General features: G+C 45.0%; 2 protein-coding genes across 8 annotated transcripts in view; both read left to right on the top strand.

The window, feature by feature from the left end:
* Positions 1 to 19,728, top strand: part of PAN2 (poly(A) specific ribonuclease subunit PAN2) — a 36,449-nt gene extending 16,721 nt beyond the window's left edge. For all 5 annotated transcript variants that reach the window (XM_077328558.1, XM_077328560.1, XM_077328557.1 and 2 more), the window contains 14 exons: positions 183 to 325; positions 1,329 to 1,432; positions 2,465 to 2,563; positions 2,734 to 2,810; positions 4,208 to 4,349; positions 6,323 to 6,460; positions 6,693 to 6,752; positions 8,172 to 8,262; positions 11,204 to 11,361; positions 11,760 to 11,903; positions 12,299 to 12,478; positions 14,315 to 14,408; positions 16,411 to 16,608; positions 17,439 to 19,728. In XM_077328558.1, the coding sequence (XP_077184673.1) occupies positions 183 to 325; positions 1,329 to 1,432; positions 2,465 to 2,563; positions 2,734 to 2,810; positions 4,208 to 4,349; positions 6,323 to 6,460; positions 6,693 to 6,752; positions 8,172 to 8,262; positions 11,204 to 11,361; positions 11,760 to 11,903; positions 12,299 to 12,478; positions 14,315 to 14,408; positions 16,411 to 16,608; positions 17,439 to 17,473 (1,663 nt within the window). In that variant the 3' untranslated portion in view covers positions 17,474 to 19,728. The remainder of the gene's footprint in view (positions 1 to 182; positions 326 to 1,328; positions 1,433 to 2,464; positions 2,564 to 2,733; positions 2,811 to 4,207; positions 4,350 to 6,322; positions 6,461 to 6,692; positions 6,753 to 8,171; positions 8,263 to 11,203; positions 11,362 to 11,759; positions 11,904 to 12,298; positions 12,479 to 14,314; positions 14,409 to 16,410; positions 16,609 to 17,438) is intronic.
* A 137-nt stretch (positions 19,729 to 19,865) lies between these two features.
* The window catches only part of LOC143833124 (inactive dipeptidyl peptidase 10-like), a 57,867-nt gene continuing 50,083 nt past the window's right edge, over positions 19,866 to 27,649 (top strand). For 2 of the 3 annotated variants that reach the window (XM_077328567.1, XM_077328566.1), the window contains exon 1: positions 19,866 to 22,951. In XM_077328567.1, the coding sequence (XP_077184682.1) occupies positions 22,916 to 22,951 (36 nt within the window). In that variant the 5' untranslated portion in view covers positions 19,866 to 22,915. The remainder of the gene's footprint in view (positions 22,952 to 27,649) is intronic. The other variant, XM_077328568.1, reaches the window with a different exon arrangement.

The following is a 27,649-nucleotide window of genomic DNA, read 5'->3' as shown; positions in this document are numbered from 1 at the left end:
CCAACCTGCCCCCCCCCCCAAATGGCCAATGATGGGCCTGGAGGGGGTTGGGAAGGGAGGAGGGACTGAGTCTCTTCGGACAGTGTTACAGTGTAAAGGAGCAGGTACTGTAAGGAAGTTTCAACATGGCCCTTCCCATTGTTAAACACAAAACTCAGCTGATCTATTCTCCTTTCTTCCAGCAACTTTGGATCTTCAGGGGACTCAGTCATTGGGCAGCTTTTCAGCTGTGAAGTGGAGAATTGCAGCATGTGTCGCTGTGGCAAGGAGACTGTCCGAGTGTCTTCTACACTCCTGTTTACTCTCTCCTACCCTGACAGCAATGGTACGACTTCTAGGGATGCCACGAAGGGCTAGGGCAAGCATGGAATTAAAACTGAGCAGTGGCTGGCATGGTTCGTTAGACTAAAGGCAGCGAGCATTGGAGAGTTGCTGTGAAACTCACTGTTTTCCAGTGGCTTCTATCAGGCTGATATGGCTGGAATTCCTTGCTTAGAAAAGCACAGGTTGGAGCCCTGTGAGAGAGGCAACCTTGCAGCAGTGGAAGCTGTTGCTAGAGAAGTTGCAAGTGCCTTGATGCCACTTTTAACAGCCCTGCCTGAATACAGATCCCTCCCTGCCCGTCTGACATAGTGTCATTGGCAGCTGTGTTCTCGCTTTGGTTATTTCGTTTCTGTAGCATTCCTAATCTAAACTGTGCTTTGTACTTTTTAGTCTGTTCATTCTCACAGTTTACCCCCCTCCCCATTTTACATGTGGGGAAGATGTTAACTTGCCCAAGGCAGTCCTGTAAGCTCATAGAAGACCTGAAATTTGAACCCAGGTTTCTAGAGTCCAAGTCTTAACACTGTCCGCTGAACCAAGGTAGCCTTCAAACTGGCTTCTTCCCTGCAAGCTGGCCTGACCCTTCCTCCCTCCCTCCTTCTTTGCCTTTTTTTCCCCTGCTCTGCATAAGACAATGTTGAACTCAGCCAGTGAAGTTAAATCTGATTGTGACCACATGCATCTGATGAAGCAAAGTAAAGCCTATGAACATCTGTGCTAGAATTAAAATGCTGGATTTTTAAGATCTCTCAATTCCTGTTCTTTTTTAAAAAACACTTTGATTTAGTTTCACATGAGACGGTGATGCTGTGATAAAATTTTAGCCTCCTCCATTCAGCAATGGGTACCGGCAACTGTTTCTTGATGCAGTTTGTCCTTCAGCAATAGCGGTTGAGCTCTGCTCCTTTTTCGGGTTAATTTTCTTCAGTGCACATTTAGATGATTAAGTTTTACTTCCTAGTTAGATGCAAGTTGTTCCTTTTCCCCCCTTCCCTTGTCCCCAGATAAAGTCAAGGATTATGAATTTGCCCAGATCTTAAGGAGAAGCATCTGCCTGGAACAGAATACACAGGCTTGGTGTGAAAATTGTGAGAAATACCAGCCCACGGTAAGCGGGGAGAGAATGATAATTCGCAAACTGATTTCCATACCACGAGCTGTGGCATTATGGGTGTGTGGAAAGCTTTCGCCCAAGGCTGCGTCTGTGAAGCCTGTTGTTGGAGAGCAAGCTGCACCCTTGATAGAGGGCTCCTGAAATTCTGAGTGACCAGGTTGTGAAGCAACCGCAGCTTGTCTTTTGGGGTTGAATTCTTAAGCCGATGGCACAGGTGGTGGTGTGTCCAGGTTCTGGGTAGAGACTGCTTGTGCTGGTGGATGGTTTCAACAGTCGGCCTTAGGTGGCTCTGCATGCAGCCCTTTAGCACAGGCTCACACACAAGGAGCCATTTGCCAGTTCACACTTCTATTCATCCTTCCCTTTACAGGGTTTCTCCTCCGAGGCAGTGCAGGAGCCCTGGGGTCATTGACTTCACTCCCTTTCCCCCTTTCCTCTTTAATTGCTCCCTTCTCTTGTTCTCATTCTACCTTCAGTGAACTGGGGGGGGGGGGATTTAGTCATGCCTCCACCTTCAGCTGCACAACTCTTCTCAGGGCCACTCTTAAATTCTCCTCCGACTTAGGGTCTTCATCTGGGGCCATGGGGCAGGGCCTCCATATGCATTCTCCTTGCCAGGCTCACCACTTGAATGGAACACTCTCCCGTCCCTGGTGGCTCTAGGTCCGAATAGCCACATTCTTCCCAGCAGGTGCCCCTCTGACCAGACAGTTGCAGCTGGACTTGGGCAACTCAGAATGAGAGTCTGTGAGCCTCTCACCATTACCTTGCCTTCTCCTCCCACCCCAGTACCCCAGATGGACAGGGAGACTTCCATATGAATGGAAGATAATTCATCACATCTGGTATCTTTCTCTGTAGTGCAGCCAGAAGCTGGTAACAAAATTCTTTTAGGATAGATGGTTGTCTGATGAGCTATAATGAATTCCCAGGAGATGTAGGATAAAGCCACCATAATAATGCCTAGTAGTCATGTGTGTCCCTTGCTCTTCTGCCATGTAACGTGTTGTATTTTTCCCGCTCAAGGTCCAGACACGCAATATCCGCTGCCTTCCTGACGTTTTAGTCATTAACTGTGAAGTGAACAGCTCCAAGGAAGCAGAATTCTGGAAGATGCAGACAGAGGTATTTAGGAGAGTATATGCTTTCCCCTTCAGTATGCAGCCAGTCAGATGCATTTCAAGACACCCGTTCCTGAAACGGAGACGTCATGAGGGGTTGATGCTGAATGAAGCATTGCATGTGTGCATGGACAGCTGTTAGATTTATGGTTTTGGTTTCTCCTTTCTCAACAGTATGCCTTTAAGAAGTTGATGATGAAGAAGGGTGGCCTGGAACTCTCCAAGAGTAGAGAAATCTCTCTTGGGGAATGGTAAGTTGGGACAGGTTTTTACCTGCCATTCGGAAAATATCAGTTTTTCTCTTCTCAGATTCAGTGCCACTACTGATCTTCTTTTGTTTAAGACTCCTGGTTTAAAGTCTGGAAGGCAGCAGGGACTCTGACCACTATGTGTTGGGAAGGGGCACTGCAGGAAATCTCAGCAGCAAGACAGCATAAACTGAATAATATAGACCAGGGGTAGTCAAACTGCGGCCCTCCAGATGTCCATGGACTACAGTTCCCAGGAGCCCCTGCCAGCGAACGCTGGCAGGGGCTCCTGGGAATTGTAGTCCATGGACATCTGGAGGGCCGCAGTTTGACTACCCCTGATATAGACCATTATAGCTGGGGTATCCAGAACGCCATATACTTAAAAGATTTTAAAAATCCAAATTCTAGATGTCTTAGTGATCCTGGGATAACAAAAGCTAAATTGTAGATATCTCCATAATATGTATTAATACATGGGAACCCACAAGGACTCCAGCGAGGTATCTCATTTCCTCCTCCTCCACTATTTCCTCTTTTCCTGTCCTGAAAGCCTCTCTTCTTCTAGGGTTGCCAACTTGGTGTAGCAGATAATAGTTCTCAGTTGCTTTAATGGATTCTTCTTATTTTGGCAAAGTGAATATTGAATAAACCCTCCTTTTCTATGTTTGAAATCCTTGGTCCTTCGCTCCATTTTTCTGCTGAATATAATTGTCATATCTGAAAAATGGAAAAAGAGTAATTTTTTTTAATGAACAGTCTACACAGATTTTTCAGGAATGATGAACAACTGTTTTGTAGACTGCTTATTGATCTACTCTTTCTCAGATATGTTTCCTACCGAAATCATGGAGCATTTTGCATTTGGATGTAACTTTTCCATGCTGAGGAGGGGGAGGTTCTTATATGCCGCTTTTCTCTACCCAAAGGAGGCTCAAAGCGGCTTACAATCACCTTCCCTTTCCTCTCCCCACAACAGACACCCTGTGGGGTGGGTGAGGCTGAGAGAGCCCTGAGATCACTGCTCGGTCAGAACAGTTTTATCAGTGCTGTGGAGAGCCCAAGGTCACCCAGCTGGCTGCATGTGGGGGAGCATGGAATTGAACCCGGCATGCCAGATTAGGAGTCCACACTCCTAACCACTACACCAAACTGGTTTATTTTTTCAAATAGAGAAAAAATTCTCTCTTCATTGTGTAAATGGCTAAATGGTCAATAGTGCCCATGCCCTCTCCCTGAACTGCGTGGGCTCATCTCTTTGGCTTGTGTACTTTGGTGTCCTTTCAGTAACGGTACTTGACTGAGCTGGGGAAAAATGCTCTTGGAACTTCAGTCATCCTTACGAATGCTTCCTTCTTGGTCCGCGATGCCACCAGTGCTTGTGCTTGCTTTGCTTTCAGGAATGAACTAGGAATTGCAGAAGGGGGCAACACTTATACATCCATTGAGGAGCTGAAGAACATCTGGATTCCTTATTCCATAAAAATGAAGCTGTCCAAGAACAAGGAGCTGGAAGTTTACAACTGGGATGAAAGCTGTGAAGTAAAACATCTCTTACTAATACAAAAAGTGACCCATAGTACCAAAGAGGTGGGGAGGCATCTAGAATAAGCGAAAACAATACGATTCATATGTCTAAATTCCAAATATGGCTGCAAAGGTGGGTGGGGGATTCATGGATCAATAGCTCCTAACAGTGATGACTACAGGAAATTTCCACAATCAGAGGTAGAAAGCCTTTGAATACCAGTTCCAGGAGGCAACTTCAAGAGGAGGCCCTGACCTCTGCATGCAGTCTGTTGATACTCCAGGGCAGGGGTAGTTAAACTGCGGCCCTCCAGATGTCCATGGACTACAATTCCCAGGAGCCCCCTGCCAGCAAACGCTGGCAGGGGGCTCCTGGGAATTGTAGTCCATGGACATCTGGAGGGCCGCAGTTTGACTACCCCTGCTCCAGGGCAACCAGTTAAAGGTAAAGGTAAAGGTATCCCCTGTGCAAGCACCGAGTCATGTCTGACCCTTGGGGTGACGCCCTCTAGCGTTTTCATGGCAGACTCAATACGGGGTGGTTTGCCAGTGCCTTCCCCAGTCATGACCGTTTATTCCCCAGCAAGCTGGGTACTCATTTTACCGACCTCGGAAGGATGGAAGGCTGAGTCAACCTTGAGCCGGCTGCTGGGATCGAACTCCCAACCTCATGGGCAGACAGCTCCAGACAGCATATCGCTGCCTTACCACTCTGCGCCACAAGAGGCTCATAGGGCAACCAGTTAGCTATGGTTTAAAACAGAGTGCTGGACTAGATCTGGTCTGATCCATTATGATTTGTAAATAAGTGCTTTCTCAGTATCACAGGCCTCAGCAGTTCTTTAGCTAATCTTCTGATTGATTTCTGACAACAAGCAAACAATCCTTGGAAGGAGTTAAGCAGCAAGTTTGGAAGAATTTCCAGGGTTGAGGGGTCCATAACCTCCCTTTGGAACTTGTACCGTGGTTTAATTCTTTTGTGGGCTGTTTCCTCTTAATAAATGAGATAAGTTGCCTTTGGCCACCATATGCCTCTTTTACAAGCACTGTAACACATTGAGTGGAGATTCAGATCCAAAATAAACAGAGTTCCCATCTATTATTTACCCATTTGCATTACTTATCACACTTTCCTCACTGGTAAAGCATTTGGTGAGAATTTCACAAAATTGCAAAAATTCCAACATTAAGCACAAAATGATGATGCGATAGAAACAATGGTGTGATAGAAACAAATGAGAGCCATTGGGATTTCCCTGCATAGCTATTAGTTCATCTTCCAGGGCAGTGATTGGTCTTCTGCAGTAGTAGCAATGATGTTAAATGAGAGCATGAAGTCAAGACGTATCCAGGAGCCATAACTGGCTAAAGATCCCAAGCACGGCTTGTGTTAACTCTCTCATCTTAGAACCTGTGAACTGATCTGTAAATTTCAAAGGTATATCTTACAACTATAAACATAAGTGGGTTTGCCTTGCAGAGAAGTTGACAAGACAGTTTTTTCAGATGGTGAGAACTCAACTTTAAGAAGGATAAATAAAAGGGAAAGGGTCCAAATGGCAGGAGCATAGCAAACTAGAATTATTGAAATCCAGTGAAAGGTCAGAGCATCATCCCAAACACATTTTTTTCTGTACTTACATGAAAGCTGTGGATCAGACTGCAAGCCAAGGCAATATTATCAGGGTTCTGAGAACAATAGGACAGATTTTAAAGCAGGGTTTTTAAAAAGATGCTGTGAGGTAGCCCCCTCAAGGTAGCCCATGTGGCAGGAGAAGATAGATATATGTCCTGTGCTCGAACAAAAGCCTTAGTCCATCTTTGTGCTGAGTTCTGATTTTCTCATTTTAAAGGCTAAGGGTTGGCTGCTGGTGTAGACTGAAGGACAGGTCCATTTCCCCCTCATGCTGGGAAGCATGGGGTTTCTTGGACTATTTGCCTTCTTCTAGAGCTTCAACCCTCTGATAGTGTCACCTTCCTCTCTGCAGCTGAGTGTGTTGGATGATCAGGAATCGACCTATGTCTATGATCTTATGGCAACTGTTGTGCACATCCTGGATTCCCGCACTGGAGGCAGCCTAGTAGGGCACATAAAAGTGGGGGAGACCTACCATCAAAGAAAGGAGGTGAGTCAGCCAGGAAATCGAAACTACTTGGTGGTCATTACATTCTGCTCCCCTTAAGAGTTCCCCGCTCTTGGTGGTGTCCCAGACTCTGGAAGAATCCTCTTTTTATCAAGGCTTCGTTCTGTTACTGTTTTTACCAGAGTGTCCTTGGGCCTTTTGTTTGACTGTGACTCATAGTCCATAAGTGAAGATTTACCATCAGTAATACTCACCTGTCCTTCTCTTTGCTTAGGGGGTCACACACCAGCAGTGGTATCTTTTCAATGACTTTCTCATTGAGCCTGTGGACAAGGTAAGAATACTGTGCTCTTTCCCTGGGAAATCTGAATTGCACAAGAGAACTGGCTCTACACATTCATCTTAAACCCCATGGTGCGGCGCGCCGCACCGCGGAATAAATAAAAGAGTAAGGGCTCTGTGGGAGGAGTTAGGGCGGGACCTGTCCGGGATAAAAACTTGGAGAGTTGGAGAGTCTCCGAGTGCCACTCAGGGGCCAAGTGGCCAATTGGGAGGCCTCCCTATTGGCCACTTGGCCCGCCCCGGACTCCTCACACACGCCACTGGCAGCACGCACCTCAGGTAAGTACGAACCGCGAAGTAGCGCCCGGGGCCGGCAGAGGCCTTGCCCACCCACCGCAGCCGGCTTTCAGGAGGGTGGGGGGGGGGGCAGGCATAAAGCAGGCATAAAATGGGCTTAATTTCTAGTATATTTATAAAGGGCTTTTGAAAAATAAAGATTTTGATTTTACCTGCTTTTTGCAAACATGTCTAGTTTTTGCAGACCTCTTTGGAATACTGGGGGGTGGTAGCAAAGCAGAGGAAGTGTTACAGGGAAGGGGGAATGTGTTCGGAGCCTGCTAGCAAAAGTGAAGTAGCAGCAGAGAGCACAGAGGCCTCACTGACTAAATCCCAGAGTGTCTTGCAGACTATGTCTGGCATCAGGTGCCAGTTTGTCCACACCTGCAGATTTGCCGAAATAAATTCCTTTTAAATGTCTAGTCCAAATCCCCCCCCCAAAAAAAGTCATCACTGGATTTAGAGGTACAGCCTTCCAGTATTATGAGGTTGTCTCCAAACACTCATTCCACAAATCATTCAGAAGAATATCAAAATCCACAGAACCATTGTCCATTTCTGTTACGATGGAACAAAGCAGCATTTTTCTCTGCAGTCTCAAGCAAGAGGAAGCAGATTCCAACGTCAATCTAGTTACAGAGCCAGGTGACACATAAGAGGAAAGCAGGTTTTCTCCTAAAATTGGCACAAGGAAATTTGACCAAGCCTGCTTATGCTGAATACAAGGTGGATCCCACAAAGACCCCAGCAGGTCAAGGCTGAGGCTGTTGCACTACACCGTAAAGAGAACACTGGCCTGCCTGCAGCTGCTCCTCCAACAAGAAGCTGCCACATCTTCACTAACTGCCCTCTGCACTCAGCCTCCCGAATCCACATTGCGACACACGTCCAGCAGGCACCATTCTTATTGTCTGCCTTCAAGTGGCTTCAGGGACTCATAGCAGAGGAAAAGTGGGGGGGAAATGATTTTAAATACAAAAGCCCAATGCAAGTTGGGTCTGTGTAAGAGTCCAGAGTGTGGTAGTGACTTATCCCAAGGGGAGCTGTTTTTCTGTGTTCCCACTTTGCTTTCTTTTTTAAATGAAATTATTATTGAAGCGTGTTCATGGTGCTTGTGTTTGATTGTATTTTGCAGTGTGAGGCTGTGCAGTTCGACATGAGCTGGAAGGTGCCCGGAATCCTTTATTATGTGCGACGCAACCTCCACTCGAAGTTCAACTTAAACAGTGAGTGAGTGAGTGTGCGCATGGGTGTATAGCTGCATGGAAGTGGCTAGTGCAGAAGTTTGCAAGTGTTCCACTGTGACTCGGGAGATCCAAGGTCAACATTGTGCTCTTGCCACAGACTTTCTGTCTCTCTCTATAATGCAGATGTCTATATTAGGTATGGAATTTACCATGAAAGCTCATCTAATTCACTTTATTACTCAAAGCCGCACAATTAAGCTTAAGCTAGGTCTCCGTGAGAGCTTCCTAGGGGCTCCCCGGCCTTTCCCCTCCTGCCTTAATGGACTCGGCCACAAACTAATTCTCAGCGTTGCCATGAAAGCAGAGAGCCTGCTACTTCTGTTGACTTGCGAAAGGTGCTCTTGTGTGGTTACAGTGTCTGGGAAAGGGGGCAGAGCCTGCCTCAAACCAACTTCTCTCTCTTCCCACCCTTGATGTGGCCTGGAGGCACGGCCAGCTGGCATTACTTCCAGCCTGCTTCCAAGGCTCCTCAAGGCCTGAAAATTATTTCAGGGGTTTCCTCCATGGTCAAAAGGTTGCAAAAGGCTGTCTTAATCCCATTCAGAACTACTTGGTTTAGTAAGGTTCCTCCACATACAGATATGTGCACAAAGCCAGTGGAGCTCCTGAGCCAAGACTCCTCCACATTGTTCCATGGTCTGGGAAGCATGGAATGTTGTTGCTTGCAGCACACTGTGCTGCAACATCCCATTGTCCATCTACGTGAGTAGGCCTTGCTCCATTCCGTTCACTGAGACAGGCTGGAACTGAATGCATTAGATGGACCTCATTCTGTTTTCCTCCGCAAGCCTTGCAGTCACACTGTGGGATAGTATCAGCTGGACTGTCCCAAGACCCCCGGCTCTCCCTCCTTTTGCAAACCAGTCAGTTTCCTACACCCTGCCCTGGTTACTATACCTAACAATTCATTGTTTACATATTAGGCACACCCCTTTGAGAAACAGCCGTCTCCTTTGTTATTGTGGTCAAGTTACAACTTACTTATGGCAACCCTGTAGGATTTTCAAGATGAGACGTTCAGTGGTGGTTTACCATTGCCAGCCTCTGCATAACAACTGTGGCGTTTCTAGGTGGTCCCCCATCCAGATATTAACTCGGGCTTCTGAGATGTGATGAGATTGAGCTATCCAGGTCAGGGATTTGAGTTTTAAAACCAGAGAGGTAGAAAAAACTTTTAAGCCTGATTAAAATATTATTTCTGCTAGAAATATTATTTCTGCTAGAAAGCAGTGTTTATTCTAAACATTCTCAGCTCCTTACATCTTCCCTTGTAGTTCTGGATCTAGACTTTCTCTTCTGATCCATCCTTATCTGCCAAGTGATAAGTCTGGACTAATGTGGAGAAGGGATTCCCTGACAGTAGTTTACCACTGGGAGGGGAGGGAATAATAGATTTCACAAGAAGGAATGTGAGGCTAAAGTGGGTTGCTATGAGGTGCTGATGCCCTGCAGAACTTGAAATGAGCAGGCAGGGAGTTCCTCTTGCAAAGAAGTGGGATGCAAATTATGAGGAAGTGAAAAATTCATTTGGAGAGGAAATGCTGTTTTCAAGCCCAAACTCTTTGCTGGTGGAAGCTGAGGCAAATTTACATAAACCTAGAAGTCCAAATTGTGAAATGGAAATCGATTGTATGTGGGTTGTGCGTGCTCCTGAAAGCCTGGATTTTTCGGCACTACTGCAGAAGGGTCCTGAGAAAGTCAGAAATCATGCAGTGTAGTGGGAAGACCTCATGATATCCTTGATGCCATCAGCACCCCTGATGGAGAAAGGCTATTTATTGCTCTTATGACTTCAAGAGTAGCTCTGTCCTAAGCTTGCAGGAGCTGTGGGGTTTTTTGTGGGGGGGGGGTAGTGATACCCCAGAATTTAAACATACACGTGGAACTGACCCAGCTCCCTACAGGCACCCACAGTGCATGAGAAAAGGTGGAACTGACAGTGATTATTTTATGCCTTTGTGCTGCAGTGTTTTTAAATTTGGACATGAGGGTTGAAAGTGCAAGGTGCGAGGGGTTTTTGGTGACTGATATGTAGGGTGCCTTAAAAACTTCCAAAAGCACTGTACAAATGTGTGTTGTTATTTATAATAACCATTGTCCCTGAGATGGCCTTTTAAAATACAAATTCAAGAAGAAGTCTAACAATTGCTATCAGCTACATTAGCTAACTGTTGTTAACCATTTCTGAACGCCAAGATTCCAACCTCTGAGTTCAGTGGTGGTTGACAACGAAGCTGCAGGGGGAGGGACCAATCTCTATTGGTGGGATTCTTGGAGGCCACTGTGTACAACAGGATGCTCCAGCCGGCTTCTTCCCATAGATCATCTTGCTGCAACTCTTACAATAACCCTGTAAGGCTGGTCTATCTTATTGTTTTTCTGTTGCAAGAATGCTTCACTCTGGTTCACACTGATGGCTTTCCGATCGTCCATTAGGGTGAACCAGCACCTAGTTTGCTTCAATTTCCTGAAGCAAACTGATCTGAATGTTCTTTGGGTTTCACATGAGAGCTTCATTTCTCAAGAGAGAAGTGTTGTTGGGACTCTACCTGGCACATACTCGACTCCTGAGTTCATCACTCATCCAATCCAAAGAATGAAAAGATAAAATCTGAAGTTCATTTTTTGTAGAAGTGTGGCTGTGGGGTGTGAGGAAGAACACCAGCATTTCAAAATGTACCGTCTACATCACTAGGTCTTTTTCCAGTGGATCAAAATGATGAAGTTTTCCCTCTCTTAAGAGTTTTAGGGATTGGGTGGGATGTGTCCCTAGACATGCAGGCATGTGTACCTGCAAGGCCTTCTTCCTTGGGGCATCTAAACCCAAAATCAGTGGTGGAAGGCCAATATTGACCATAATCCCAGAGAGCATCCATGCACAGAGTGAAGCCACTGACCACGTTTCTCCTCCCTCTTGCAGTTAAGAACCCCATTGAAGCCAGTGTGCTGCTTGCTGAGGCCTCCCTTGCTCGCAAACAGCGCAAGTGTCATGCCACTTTCATCCCGCTCATGCTGAATGAGATGCCTCAGGCTGGAGACCTGGTGGGACTGGATGCCGAGTTTGTCACCCTCAATGAGGTAGAGGTTGCATTGAGCTGGGTAAAATGAGTTTTACAGTCTCCGGGCAAATAACAGAATACAAAAAGGTGTTAAAAGATAAAAATTAAAATCTTGGGGGGAAATGAAATGCTTGGGCCTGGTATCTTACAGAGATTAGCATAGGCACCAGATGAGGGAAAGGGCATCCATAGGCAAGTTGCCATAATTGAAAAGACCCTGTCTCTAGTGGCCCCCTGCCACACCTCTGAAGCTAGGTGAAGTGAGAGGTGACAAAAGGTGCCGTGTGCCATGGAGGAGACCCAAGTCTCCAGCCCTAAGCCAGGATCCAGCAGCAACCCTCCCCCTCCCTCCCCCAGCTGCAGATCTGTTCCTTTAAGGGGGCCACAGAAAACAAATCTATTTTTATTCAACAACAGGAGGAAGCTGAGCTGCGCAGTGATGGGACCAAATCCACTATCAAGCCCAGCCAGATGTCAGTGGCCAGGATCACGTGTGTGAGGGGGCAGGGTCCCAACGAAGGTGTTCCCTTTATTGATGACTACATCTCCACACAAGAACAGGTGTGTCGCCATTGATATCAAGACCTACTTAAGGTTTTATCGGTTCCACCTTATGAAGAGGTAACATTTGACTGTAGACAAGTTGGTTCCAAATCTCCATTTCTGGAGCTTTATGTGACGCTGGTTTTCACTGGCTTTGGAAGGATGGACAGACTGTCCCAGTAGTTGTCTTAGCTCATTCCTGTGGGAGGTGTCCTCCTTTTGTTTCCTCTGTCCAAGAAAGCTCCTGCCGTGATAGACTGAACATTGTTTGTTGTAGTTCATAATGTTTAAAAAAATGTTTCATTTTTTTCTTGCCTGCTGGATATGGTAGAGTATGTCAGTTGGCCTTCTTGCACTGAACATGAAGAAGTCCAGTTCATCACTTGTTGACCATCCTCTCTTTATCTTTGCAGGTGGTAGATTACCTCACTCAGTACTCAGGTATAAAACCAGGTGACCTGGATGCCAAAATTTCTTCCAAGCACCTCACAACTCTCAAATCCACCTACTTAAAGTTACGCTTTCTGATTGATGCTGGAGTCAAGTTCGTGGGTCATGGACTGCAAAAGGACTTCCGGGTCATCAACATCATGGTGACTGTCTTTCCCCCCCCCCTTCCCCTGTCTGGTATAAAGCTATCAACTGAAAACATTAGTTGAGTAAATGCTTGGGATGGTTCTTGCTTATAGAGAAAGCGAAGGCCTGCAGGGGCAGAACAATAGCAAGCGAAAATAGTTTAAGAAGGGGACTCCAGGCCAGGCTTTCTGAACCATGGTTTCTTGATGGCCCTGGACAGGTTTCCCAAATGGGTGGGTTAATTCAATTTTATATATATTTTAAAATTTGTCAAACATTTATTAGGTGATATGGCCATATATGGTCATGTTGACCATATATGGCCAAAGATGTACCTGGAGAGGCCAGGATGGGGGAGGGGCTTCGGGTGGGCATGCACACAGCTATGCTTCCCACCCATATTCTGCATGATCATGCCACTTCTGGGGTTTCTCGGAGCCTGAATAATGTTTCAGGGTAAAGAAGTTGAGAAAGGCCTCTAAATTTATGAATTGTGAAGATCATGGGTGATGAGAGGAATTGAGTGGTAAGGCAGCATACATAAATCAATTCTAGGAAACCAGATGAAATTGTGTACAAACAGCAGTGTTGCTTCAATAACAAAATACTTACGTAGCTCCCTGAATATGATTTTCAAGTTTCATTTTGGGAGATTTGGGGGTGTCTCAGAAACGTATCAGGTGCTCCTCCATATAATTGGCAGTCAGGTTTTCCTGAAAAGACAGGATGCCCACTGTTGCCTTCATTCCCTTCCTCTGCAACGTGTAATTGGGTCACCATGTCAGCCACACAAGGTCATGGTGAGGCACAACTGAACTGGCCAGTCCCTACGCCTGGACTGGGTTGGGCCTCATATGTCCCAGTTTTCCCCTCTGCCATAGGCTGCTGCAGGGGTGCAAGCTTCCACCATGCAGGAGAATATGGAGAATGGTTCCTTGATGACAGGACACTTGGAAACTAGTGGATGAGGCTGTTGAGACTTGACAGCTCATGCCAAAAGCAACTAGTTAGAGCACAACAATGCGAGGCACTGTTGCGCTCTTATGCAGAGTTCTGTCCCTTTAAGCCCGTTGTCTTCGGTTGACTTAGAAGGTACTGCCTAGAGAGGCACTGGAAATATACCCTAATACTTTTCTTGGCACACTTTTGAGACCATATTCAGCCACTGATGTTCTTCTAGTCTAGGGTTTCTATACATCAAGGGTTCTTGTTTTGTTGAAAAGAGCAAGACTAATAACATTAGTGGCAAGATATCTGAAGAAGTGAGCAGTGACTCATGAAAGCTCCTCCCCTGCCACAAATTTCGTCAGTCTTTAAAATGCTGCTGGACTCTTGCTTTTTTTCTATGGCTACAGATTAATGCAGCTACCCATCTCAATCTGTTTTGTTGATCACCAGCGATTCAGTTAATATTCTGCCTGCTTATTTGAGGGTCAGGACTGTGTTTGCTTCCACATGGAACTCTTCACCTCCCAAACTGCAGTGTTTTTTTTTAGGGCTTACACACAACGTTCATATCTAGTCATCCTGCTTCCAGTTGCTTCCTGGCTCTGCTTTTCGCTTTCTCCATTCCGCTTTAGTAATATCTCTCAAACAATGCTGTACCTAAAATCCATTTGCAGAAAGTGTGGAGGGGAAGCTGCAGATTTCTACACCCAAGCACCTTTTGCCTGCCATTTCCCATCCCCCATTGTCAAGCTTTTCACCTTTAAAAAAATTGGTAGTAAATACATTACTATAGTGTTAAAGGACTGGACCAATTTTTAAAAGGCAGAGATGGAAAATAGTGCCTGTGTAGAAGCAAGATGTATATGTGTTTGTGCACTCATAACAAGATATGTCTATCGCTGCAGGTGCCCAAGGATCAAGTCATCGATACTGTGTACTTGTTCCACATGCCCAGGAAGAGGATGATCTCCCTGCGTTTCCTGGCATGGTACTTCTTGGGTCAGTACAGACTTCCTGCCATCAGAATCAGCTTGACCATCCTTTGTTAGAAAATAACACGTCCCTCTCCCCACCCCAGGGTGCTGTGCAACACAATTCCCTTTGTATAATTCTCATAGGGCTCGGTATTTCACTGATCCTTTGTTTGTTTGTTTAGAATGTTTCTATCCTACTGCATCTGTCCAGTTTCTTATTAGAAAATTTGGATGGAGAGGGCCAAACAAGCCAAGGAAGAATTCATGGCTTGGTTAATGTCAGGTTCTGAAGATAGGGCTTATTTATTTTTGCAATTTCCGAGTTGGAGGGACCACCAGGGTCATGCAGTCCAGCCCCCTGCCAAGGCAGGAACGACAGCTGCAATATCCCTGACAAGTAGGTATCCGGTTAGTACTTTAAAACCTCCAAAGATGAGGAATCCATTACCTCAATAAGGAAACTGTTCCAGTGTCAAAACACACCTTGCCGTCAGGAAACCTCCTTTGCTGTAGTTTATATTCTTTAGTTAGATTCCCATCATCCCAAACTACCAAAAATATATCCACCCCATCCTCTGCATGACATGTCTGTAGGTATTGGAAGGTGGCAATCATTTGTTGTTGTTGTTATGTGCGAAGTCGTGTCCGACCCATCGCGACCCCATGGACAATGATCCTCCAGGCCTTCCTGTCCTCTACCATTCCCCGGAGTCCATTTAAGTTCACACCGACTGCTTCAGTGACTCCATCCAGCCACCTCATTCTCTGTCGTCCCCTTCTTCTTTTGCCCTCAATCGCTCCCCGCATTAGACTCTTCTCCAGGAAGTCCTTCCTTCGCATGAGGTGGCAATCATATCACCTCACAAGTGCATCTTCTCCCGTAGAGAGATTCCCAGCTCCTTCAGCCTCTCCTCATACAGATGTGAACTCCAAACCGCACACCTACTTAATTGCATTACACTGGACACTTTCCTGCTTATTGACATCCCTCCTGAACTGTGGGGCCCAAAACTGGACATAATACTCCAGCTGAGATCTAACAAAAGCAGTGTACAGCGGCACCAGTACCTCAAGCACTAATGCCGCCTAAATTCTCTTTAGACTTTTTAAACACCACATCATACAGTAATGATGTCTACTAGTCTGTCTCTCCTCAACCTCTCAACAAGAACGTCATGAGGCATCATGTCAAAAGCTGTACTGTAATACAAATAGACCACATCCATAGGATTCTTCTTATCTGCCAAGGTAGTTTTTATATCAAACCCGACCTATTCCTAAGAAAGCCATGCTGAGATTTAGCAACCTCACCGAGTCTGCCCAAATGTTTGCAAACAGACCCTTTGATAATCTGTTCTAAAATCTTTCCTGGAATCCATGTCAAACTTACCAGCTGATTCCATTCTGGATTGTCTTTTTTCTCTTTCTTAAAAATAGGTACAATGTTAGAATTTCCCAGTCCCCTTGTACCTTGCCCATCCTCCAAGATTTTTCAAAAATTAAAGAAGGAGTTTCTGAGATGACATCTGTCAGCTTTCTCAACATCCTTGGATGCAATTCAGATCCTGAGAATGTATATGCATTTAAAGCTACCAGGTTTTCCCAGAATGTATCCCTACTTATTCTAAATGGAAATCCTTGTACTTTAATTATCACCGCCCCTCCCTCCCCATTGTATACTAGTTCCCCTGAAGGAAAAAAAATATAAAATAAGAAAAGGTTTGCTTTGGGCCATTTACTATTATGAGGAAGATAAACTCTTTGCCTTAACCAACATTTTACATTAATTTGTCGTCGTCCCCCGCCCCTTTCCTTAGAGCAGGGGTAGTCAACCTGTGGTCCTCCAGATGTCCATGGACTACAATTCCCATGAGCCCCTGCCAGCATTTGCTGTCAGGGGCTCATGGGAATTGTAGTCCATGAACATCTGGAGGACCACAGGTTGACTACCCCTGCCTTAGAGGAATCTCTAAGAAAAGGGCAAAACTACATTTCTTTCATGCAGTCCTGCATCCTTTTCTCCGTAGACCTGAAGATCCAGGGGGAGACTCACGACAGCATTGAGGATGCCCGCACAGCACTCCAGCTCTACAGGAAGTACATGGAGCTGAGCAATGGTGGCTTAGAGCCCGAGGAGTTCCGCAAAGTGCTCAAGGGCCTCTATGAGAAAGGGAGGAAAATGGACTGGAAGGTACCTGAACCAGAAGGCCAGAGCAGCCCTAAGAGTAAGGAGCCATTTTTCTTATTGTAAGCCTGGGTTAAACATTCCCCTGTATGCCCCAATGTCTCTGCCCACAGGTGTGTGAATGCACATCCAGGTGTCCCCTTTGGCGTGCTCCTTTCTGCCTCCTTATGTCTGCCTCCAAATGCCTGTTGCCCCAACCACATGTCTCTTTGCAAGTTTTGCATATCTTCATATATCAATACAGAATGGGTGGGCAGTATGTGCTTGGCAGGTATGTTGCAGCACTGAAGGCCAGAGCACCAGAACTTACTGCTTTGGGTACTTCGCAGTCAGTGTTCCTCTTCATTATTTGATCCGGGTGGAAATTTCCATGCCCAACATCTTTTATGGTTTGGGATCTTTTTGCTGCTGCAGGAACACCAGCATTTCTGAAAGTTTTTCCAGATTGGTTGCTTTGAGATACATCATGTGGTTTTGAACCCTTTGACCATTATTTAAGAAGAGCTTGCTGACTTTGAATGCTCAGCTGCCATTTTGGCTTTTGGGCGAGGAGGAGGGCAGTGTTGGCTGATTCTCCTTTCAGCCTCCCATTTTGACTCACCGCATGTTTCTGTGCTGACCCACAGAAGGAACAGTTTCATGGAGCATAGATGAGGAAAGCAGGAGAGGCAGGAAAGTGCAGTTTATGTAGCACTGCTCTGCTTAAGCTACACAGAATTCGAGGAATGGTTTGCCCCTCTTCAGATTCTGCTCTGTGATGCTGGGGCATGACTTCTTCCTGCAAGTAGCATAGCTCTTCCCCTAGAACTAGGTTTTCAGGCTGTGCTCCCCTCATGGCTCAAGGTGTTGTGTTTTTTGCCTTTCTAACAGGTGCTGCTGTGTTCTCTACCGTGCTGTCTCTCTGATCCAAGAAGACCTCACTACACACAATATTTTGCCTGTGCTTTGGAAAGGATGATCTGACACCTGGTCCTTGACCTGTGGTGGTTCCGGAACATGGATTAGGATATGTACATGTATGAGAAGAGAAAAGACAGTGTTAAACATCAGCCTGCACATTCCTCAAGGGCCCAGAGATTTCCCCTGGGGTATGGCTGTCTCCAATTTACTAGCCAAACTCCTGGGTCCAAGACTAAGAGGACACATGAGGTGGTTCCCTTTGATGACCACATAAGGGTGCATTTGCATTGGAAGCACTGGTCTCTAGGTCTGGATGCTCTATTTCTGTGTAGCACAAGAGAGGAATTGCTCTTCATCTGGGCCAGTAGTGCACTCACTCCCTGGCTATTCTGGCATATGTTTTTATATTTAAAAGGGCATTGTGAATCATGCCTGTGAACTGCTCAGTCCTCCTTTCCCACATACATCAGTCTTTTGCCAGAGTTTTCTTTGCATACTGGGCAACACCAGCCAAATAAGCTTTCAGTAATGGTTCCTGTTCCAGGCCCACAAGCAGATCCTCAATGGGATGTCACGTCTAGTCACTCTTCTCACTCATCTGCTCTAGCCGTTGGCACTTCCTGTCTCTTCTGTGGCTGGTCTGCAGAAAATAGCAAGAAGCGATTTGAGGTTTCCGGGATGGCACATGTTAGACTTCCAGCTAAGAGCTGCTCTTTGAAACGATCCCAAACTGGCCTCTGCCCTTCAGAGGAGCCCCGTGGCTTTAAAACTCTTTCCTTTTCCCCCTCTGTGAGTTGCGGTCATGAGATCTTTATTATGAAATCTAGTCATAAAGCATTAAGGCAGTTCTCAAACACTACTTGGAAGTCCTGCCTTTTTCCTGCTTGATGCTTTATTACATTCTATCCGTAGAAGCAGAATGCTGTTTAAGTACATAGCCCCATTTTTTAAACTCCTGGTAAAATTGAAAGCATTGGGTGCTGTCCCCACATCAAATAATTGCCCAGAGGGCAGGTTACCATACCAGTCCTCATGAAATTCCTGGGTTTGGATCCAAGCTCCGGCATGAATTTTCCCTGCTGTGAGACTAGGCGGACATGTAAAATAGACGTCCTTGGTTATGAATTGTGAGTAGCTCTTTTCAGGATTAATGTCTTAGGGCCTAGTTTAGAATATGGGAGGCTGTTTATTGGGGCACTGAAGTAGAAAGCAATTCATTTGGGAAAGGGTAGAAAGCAACTAAAGCATCCATTAATATAAATAAACACAATCTTTGCTATGTACTTTTGTAAGCAGTATTCTAAGAGCCTGCCATTCTTTGTGATGTACAGTTGCTCACAGTTTAGGATTTGTATGCTCAAATAGAGTCTGAATTGAAATCCTGGGTCACTAGCCTGTTGCACAGGTAGTGGGAATACATGGAGGGCTTCCAAGCCTTACTGTGCCAAAAAACATTCCTGTAATAGCTTCCCATTGCGGCCTGCTCAGTGCTCAAAACAGCCCCCAGAGCACTTGGCTGTATGTGTTTTATCACAAGCATTCCAGAGTGATTTATATTTTGTATTTGACTTGCTATGTTTTCCATTGGGGCCCCCCCACCGATTTACACTATTCATATGCTCTGATTAGCTTATCCAGATAGTGTCAGAATGCTGAGAGTTTCTTCCTCTGGTGGAGCAAGCCTTTTTTATGGTTATATTTTGAGGGATACCCCCAGCACATCAAAGTTTGTTCCATAGTTTCCAGTAGAGCAGGAAAGAGAAGTTGTCCAAAAGCTGGCTCACACCCAGTTGTCCCTTCAGTCACAATACACTTCCTTTCAGGTGGACAAGTGCTCATATGGGGATTGTTAAGAAGCAGTTAGGTCATGATGGGGTATTCATTTCTCGTCCCACTTCGCCTGAGTAAATAACAAAACTTCTGAGAAGCAGAGTTAACTTACCTATTGGCTGGTTTCAACTCTGCATGCCCCAGGCCTCATTGGCCAGAAGGCTTGAAACAGAATCCCACCTCCAGTATTATCCTTGTGAAAAAAGAAGCTTTTCCCGATTTACATTGAGACCTGATATATTGGGGGGGGGGGGGGATTAAGGGGAAATGCAGCCAGTCATATTTAATATGAAGATGTGAGTGTGCCCATTCCTAGTCCCTTTCCTCATCTTATGGATGGCTCAGTAAGGAAAGCAGAGCTTTTTCTAATTTGTCTGTACCAGTTGATACTCTTGTCTCTCTATTTATTAATAAAAAAGCCTCTCCCCCATTCTGATGTTTGAATTCTTGTACTTCTGAATGCTCAGTGAGTTCCTCGAGTGGTTGAACATGTTGGTAATGGCATGGTTCAGAAGTATTTATTAACTCAAAATGAAGACGACTTTGATTGTAAAATAAACATCCCCACCCCCAAAAAAGTTTATTCACTTTTTAAAAAATTCAGTTCATATCTTAACTTGTTTTCAAATTTAAGATCTGTTTTTTTTTTCTGGCACTCCTGGGAGAAAACCTAGTTTTCTTTTCAGGTAATTAAGTTTGGAAAGGCCCCCTACAATTGAAGAAAGGCCTCCTAAGGCCTCTCCTAAGCCTCTCAAATTGAGACCCTTGCTTTGGAGAAGTCTAGGAGTCTAGTTGCTCCTATAATAAATCTCAGAGGTGATTTTAATCAGAACCTACCAAGCCCCTCTGGGAAAGGGGATGGTCAGACTCCCTCAAGGGATCAGGTATGTGCCAACCTCCTTACAAAAGAAAGGGATAAGGACTTCCTTTTCTGCCTGTATCCATACAGCTGCTTGTGTAGTGGGAACCTAATCCAGGGTTTGAGTGTATTTTGCACAGGGACAGAAAAAACACAGAATGTGTATGTGGCTGCCAGTGACACATTTCTTACAACTTAATCTTTTCTAGCTCCTGTTGTTATTGAGGACCCTGAAACTATGAACTTAGGTTCACACCAGATCTGTATCTGCTAGTCTGACTGCTCTTTTCCATATGTGAGCTCTAGTTTAATTTTTAGTGATAAAGCTTCTTTCCTGCTTAAGAAAGCAGACTGTGGTTCAAATCCTACTCACATTCTGAAAATTGCTCCCTGGCTATTCAGTAATAGCAGTAATATCTGGGCTCTCTCAGCCTCACCTACATCACAGGTTGTTTGTTGTGGGGAGGCGACTGTAAGCCGCTTGGAGACTCTTTCTGGTAGAGAAAAGCGGCATATAAGAACCAACCTTCTTTATCTCTAGTGCTTCTTCCTTTTTGAATTCAACTTGAACTCTTGGCATTTCTTGTCCCACGCATGATAAGTCTTTGTTGTAAGATTTCAAGCATTACTTAACACATGTGAGAAATTACTGTGCTAATTCAATAGTTACTGCAGTCTTTGGCATCTCTGAACGTCTCCATCTTCTGCATCTGATTATATCTACTTGATGATTTCTACATTGCCCATCCAGTGATGTCCACATATACAGTTTTCTGCTTGGTTTCCTCAAACGTGTTCACAATGAACAAATTGCTGGTTTCATGGAATTCTGCAAGTTGCTCTCCTGCTGTATTTTGTGCTTCTTCCCAAATATTCCAACAATATTTGATTTTGATTGGTTTCCTACTTTTGTATTCCTGAATATCTGGTTTGGCGTGTGATCAATTTCTTCCAGGACAATTGCATGAAAGCGTCCAATTTCTTCCTTGTCAGCTTCTGTAGTTGGGAAGTCAGCTTGGATGCTGGTTATGCTGATAGGCTTTCCATGAAGTCTTAATATGATTCGGTCAGACTTTGCAATATAGCGCCTGTTTGCTTGTGCAAGATCTTGCTTCACTGTTAGAGCAACTCCTTTTTTCTTTGTTGCTTCCAGAGTAAAACACTTTTCATTTTCTAACTGAAAATGTCCTAGTCCAGTTTATTTCATTCCACCCACTCTCAGGATTACAATGTTGAAAGGTTTCATTTCTCATCTTATGGCCTCAAGCTTATCTTTATTAATCCTTCACATTCCATGTTCCTATTATTTGCATCAAACAGCTTTGGACTTTCCTTTTGTATCCATTCATGTAAAAAACTGGCTGCCTTTTAGGCTATAGTCCACTTGCGTCATTAAGAATTGCGCTATTCATTGCTGTCCTCTGCTGTTCTTTAGTAGCTGATTGAGTGTCATCCAACTTGGGGGCTCCATCTTCCAGCACTGGTCTTTTATTGTTTTGAATTGTCTCGTCTTGAGGTTTTTAGGTGAGAAATGGTCAGAAATGGTTTATCATTGCCTCCTTCTGCACAGAACTAACCAGGTTAGCTTGAGTGGCACTATCCTTCAAGAATTCCTCATCCCCCATCACCATTAATACTCTTCTGCTGTGGCTGTTGATTCCTGAAGGGGTGGAGACACTTAAATCTGGTCATCTCAGAGAGGACCATTCCTCCTTGAGTGACTCTGGTAGGAGTTTAGCCCCTTGACAGAGTCTAAATTCCTTGCGGTATTGCTCTCAGCTTAACTGACACTCGCAAACCCCTTCACCATGTTAAGGGGAAAACATAGAATATCGTATATTTCAGATTCTGGAGCACTTCAGCTTTCTTTCCAACTTATTTTGTTGCAAATGTGTGAGCTATTTCTGTTGCTAACCTTAAAAGCTAAAGGGACCTTGTAAGAGTTTTTAGGGGGAATTAGAGATAACCTGGCTTGGTTTCCTTTACTTCAGGGGTAGTCAAACTGCGGCAGGGCCTCATGGGAATTGTAGTCCATGGACATCTGGAGGGCCACAGTTTGACTACCCCTGCTTTACTTGATCTGCAGAGATCATTCTGCATGGGAAACTTAAATTCAGTGTCATATATGATAGGTTTTTAAATTGAAATGTCTTCCTTTTGTTTCTATTGGAAGATCATCATTGTCATTTGTTTGAGCAGCATTTCCCCCTGAACTGGAAGCTTCTGCGCTTCCAAGACAATTTTTAAAACATTTAACTCAACAGGTAGGAGACTAGACCCTCCTGCTTTTGAGTCAGACACTGGATTTGAGGGTCTTTGGGTCCTTTCCAGGTCTATGAATATACTGCTGAACTTGAACTTGGTGTTTTTCCTCTGTAGTCATTCCATTTCACCATCTCTGTACCCTAAAGAGTTAAGTTACCTTCTGGGTTCCTGCCTGAATACTCTCTCTCTTTTCCTCTACTTCCATCCATTTACTTTAATTGGCAATGCTGCCTGCCAAGCAATTGGCAGGATTTTTTCCCCCCACTGAGGGAGTCTAAATGGTCCCTGTCATCTTGATTGATCCCCCTTCCTCTGCTCTGGTCAGTATATTAGTTGTTGGTGAGAAGGTATTCTGCGAGAAGCATTGATGTCCTAGGGATGCTCAATGCCACTTCTCCGATCCAGAGGACCTGAAGATTGTCACCAAGGACGAATGCAGTGACATCCACAGTTGGTTTCTCTGCAAGTTGGCCTTCTCCACAAGAACCTCAGCATGATTGCCACTCATCAGAACATGACAACTGCCCTGGTAAGTCTTGCCTTAGCCCTAGTTTACTCCTGGAGCCCTGGTTTAAAGCAGATGTTCAAGGAGAAGACAAGTGAATCAGGGCTCCCCGAGGTAGTTGCTTAGATAGGGCTTAACTTCATGGCTGGCAGCGTATCCCCAGCCTGCTTTCCATAGAGCACTTTCAGAATGAGATCAAGATTACACAGTGCCCATTTGCTGCTGGGGAGCGAAGACGGAGTTGAAGACAGCACAGACAAAAGGATTCTTATGCTCCGAGGCTTGGAGGTTTTCATCTGAGGGTGTGTCTGAACAGAGATTTGTTTCGTGATATGTTGAACTGCCTCCATACATACCTTGAGGCTAGATCCAAGTTCTTAGGACCTATTTTTGATATTGACTATATCAGATGCGCATGCTTCAAAATTAGACCTCTCTGCCTGTTTAGTGACAAACAAAAGCACCTGTAGATGTGGTAGACAATGTTTGGGGAGAGATACCAAACTAAAACCTTTTGATTTGGAGGTGTTTATTATTTTTTAGCTGTGCTGGTTGTATCAGAGTCAATTCATGTTTTCATGCTACAGTCAGAGGCTAATGCAACTGGAAACTTCAGTGGAGATTTGGAAACTATTGTTAGCTTATGAGGGCTGATGAGACACTCTCCAAAATTGCTGTGACTTCCCCTGCTGCCCATCTCTGTTCCCGTTTTCTCTCCCCAGTTAAATGGCCAGGACCTTTCAAACCATAGCTTCACTGCCTCTCATGATTATTCTTTGTTGTGGGCTGGAATTATTACTACCATTCAGTGGTAAGCCCAATTTTATATTTTCAGTTAGCCCGTCAATTCCCATCTTTAAAAACAGGATGACAGCAAGCTACCTCACAGAACTGGTAAGAAGACAGACAAGAGGAAGACCGGTTTACAAACTGACTATACCATGTAACCAAAGAATTGTCACTACAAATATAATGTGTGAATGGTGTCAATCACCAAGGGAAAGCAAGCTTTGGAGTTTCTGCACAACCAGGGGACTCCTCGCATAAGGCAAAGGGAAAAAATCCTATGGTGCTGTAAATTAACAAAAGGGGGGTAGCCTAGGGACGGAGTATGTTCAATAAGGGGCAAGAAGTTGAGTGCAGATGGGACTCAGTTAAAGGCATAAAAAAAGGGAGGAAGGAAAATTGCCCAGCTTAAATCCTTAAGAATTTACAGAATCCTGGAGATGGATTTTTTTGACAGGGACTCCCAATGTGGTCCCCCATTCTGTGATTCCTTGAAGGCTTTCTATTTATTGTAATGATTATTAAATGCCACTGCAATAACCATAGTATATATTTAAAATTGCTATCCCAGGCTGTGAAATTCAGGGTTTCTTAGTGTGAGAACACAAGATAACTACCACTGCAACTCATTGTGTAAATCTGCCTCCCATGCAAAAAAAAGAGCCTGCAAATTATCCTTAACATTCCAATAATGGGGTGTGAGGTCTCATTTCACGTTATCACTGGATAGCTAATGTGGGAGCACTGGTGTATAAGAAACAAAGACTAAAGTTCATTGCACAAACCAATCAAGAATCATTGTCTAAGCAGATGCTTATTGTCTTCTGTTTGTTTCTTTGGAATATTTCTGTGCTGCCTCTTCAGAGTCCTGCTCAAGGTGGCTTACAGTTAAAAGCCACGGCATTAAGAATTAGACATGAACAGACCCTTTGAAAGCTGATAAGATAAAACCCGTAATTAAAAGCCTGGATTTTAAAAGGGAGTGTTCTAGGCTGCTATGGAAAAGAAAGTGAAGTAGCTGCCAGACAAGATGCAAAGATGTGTGAGGTGCCACCACAGAAAGTGCCCTGTCTCTAATCATCACCCACCTCTCTTCTGAAGGCAGAAGCATAGAGAACAGGGCTTGAGATTGAGGGCTGGATAGTATGGGAGGCATTCAGGACCTTAAAAGAGCCAGCTCTCTGAATTGTGTCCAGAAACAGATGGGTAACCAGTGCAGATCTTTTAGCCCTGGGGTATCACAGACTCTGACTTCAAATATATATAATCCTGAGCTCATTGTTTTAATCATTCATAAATTGTTTTGTGCCCAGAATAAATATCAGAACAAGCAGAATTTGGTTTAAAACATGCATTCCTTGGGAAAATGCTATTCTGTGTTCAGAGGTGTATGATCAGACTTTCAGAGACCGTTTATGCACTGGAGGTTTCATGCCGGGCTGTAGGCTGGAGTTTTAGTCGTGGCAGGTTGCCCCACCTCTTCCTGCACCCACACGAGGGAGCATTTGGCCTGGTGCACTTCATCCACCCCCAATTTGTGCTCCTGCAGGGGAGCTGGGGCACTGAAGTTCCCAGTGCATAAACAGAGAAAACAAATTAGATAATTTAATAATGTTATGTGAGGTTCATATAATTAGACCTATATAAGGTAGCCACTTCCTAAAACCCTTAAATCTCTCAGGTTTGGATTGCAACGAGACTATCTTTTTTGAAAATGCTTTGGTAAGAATCTTAGATACAGTAGTCTATTTTTTAAATTAAAGATTGATTGGCTCCAGAGCAATGTGATACATGTGCTAGGTTTTTTTGGATCATGATTCTTATTTCAAGAGTGATTAGACTGATTTTAAATAAAGAACATAAAAGATAACACTGGGCGATGGATTATAATGTTTTCACTAGTCAGAGGGCTGATTGCCTGTCAGGGCCTGATTATTAGAGACAGAAATGATCTCACTACAGCTTTGTGGTTTGATTCCAGTCGTAAAGTAATATTTCTCCCCCTTCAAGTGGGGCGGGAGCTTTGTAATAGGGTGATACAATCCCTATGACCAATCCATTATAATAGCTCAGCCACTGTTTTTTGGACCAGTTGAAGTTTCCAAACAATTTTCAAAGGCAGCGCATAAGCATATTACGGTAGCCGAACTTGGATATAATATGAGCATGGCTCACTTGGGCCAGATGACACTTTTTAAGGACCACCCATAACTACTGAACCAGCCGTAGCTGATAAAAGGTGCTACGTGCCATGGAGGATACCTGAGCTGCTACCCATAGTCAATAATAAGGCCCTTTCTGAATCCATCAGGATCTAATACAACGCACTTCTTCACCCCTCCCATAATTATGGGGTAAGATATGGTAATGCTGGAGACCTCTAAAGAAGGCTCTAAATGAATGGAGGAGAGTTCTCTTAGCCACAATGGCTAAATTGAAGCTCCAGTTTCAGGGTGAGTATGCCACTGAATGCCAGTTGCTGGAAGAAAGAAAGGGAGAACAGTAGGGCCTCATGCCCTACTGGTGGGTTTCCTGGGGTCATCTGCCCAGCTGCCATTGCTAGATGGATCACTAGTATGATCCAGCAGAACTCTTTCCAGCATTCTTTTGTTTCCTTGCCTGTAATTTTCATGTCCACACCTGATGTGGCATAATATCTTCACAGATTATTATATGGAAGGTCTAGAATACTTTCCAATCCCTTGACTAGGTTTAGTGATCAGGAAGACTGGTTACTCTATAAGGCATGGACTGGTTAAAAGGTACCACTGAATCCAAAAGCACAGCCCTAGTTGAGCTTGGCCCAGAACTCACAGAAGAATAGGGGTCCATTTTACTTAGCTTGCATGGCTGAAGAGCAGTTATATATGCAACAGAGGTGACTAGTGCCAGCCAGCTGGCTGACCTTAGGCTCACCACAGCACTGACAAAGCTGTACTGACTGAGCAGTAATCTCAGAGCTCTCTCAGCCTCACCCACCTCACAGGGTGTCCGTGGTGGGGAGAGGAAAGGGAAGATAATTGTAAGCCGCTTTGAGACTCCTTCTGGTAGAGAGAGAAGCAACATATGAGAACCAACTTTTTCTTTTTCTACTCAGAATATGCCCAGAATATACCCAGCTTCTCCACAAGCTCCAAGTAGGCTGCCCAGAACCCTACAGCTGGCTTGCTGCCACATGCTGGTTACTGCAGTTCAGAGGGTGCCCACCCGCCTCAGCCAACACCTACCAGCTCCAAGCTGCCCACACAATGACATCACTGCCTTCATCAAGTGGGCTATTGGCTATTCTAGATGGGGCTATTCTAGATGGGGGGCGGTATTTGGTTTTCCCTGCCAGGGGTTTCTTTCGGAGGGGAAAGTGTTAAACTTCTCCAGCTACTAGCCTGCCCAGTGTTTGGGGGGCAGGAGAGAGTTACAGGGAGTTACATCCCTGCCTCACTCCCCCAGTCCTTCCTGTCCCCTGGGAGAAGGTGTAGTGGATGGGGGGAGAACACTGAGGCATGCTCACGTGGGCCTATTTCTTGGGGTTTCTGTGAAGATCAGACCAGACAAGCTTCTTCTGCACATGCTCTCTGCCTATTGTCTACTGCCCAATTCAGGGACTTTGCCAATTCCTTCTCCCGCCCAGTTGAATCCCTGGCGATGGTTCCCCTCCTCACTGGCATTGAGGGTCTCTCAGTTTGGCTGCCGGGAGGCACCTTCAGTGTTGTGTCTGGCACCTCCCATAGACCACACTTATACATGGGGAGGGGAGTCACTACGGGGGGCCTGTAGCACGTGCTACATGTGCCACTACAACAACCTACTCCTGCCTAACTCTCCCTACCCCATGAAGGAATTCCACTTTAGGGTTATTTGTTGTAGAGAAAACTAATGTCTTGGTTGTCCCTAAAGGAATTTCCCTTTCCATTTAAAGATGAAGATCAGACATTATTT

This window comes from Paroedura picta, chromosome 3 (assembly GCF_049243985.1).
Source record: "Paroedura picta isolate Pp20150507F chromosome 3, Ppicta_v3.0, whole genome shotgun sequence".
NCBI lineage: Eukaryota > Metazoa > Chordata > Lepidosauria > Squamata > Gekkonidae > Paroedura > Paroedura picta.
The sequence above is the reverse complement of the archived record's forward strand: the minus strand, read 5'-3'. Positions and strand labels throughout refer to the sequence as shown.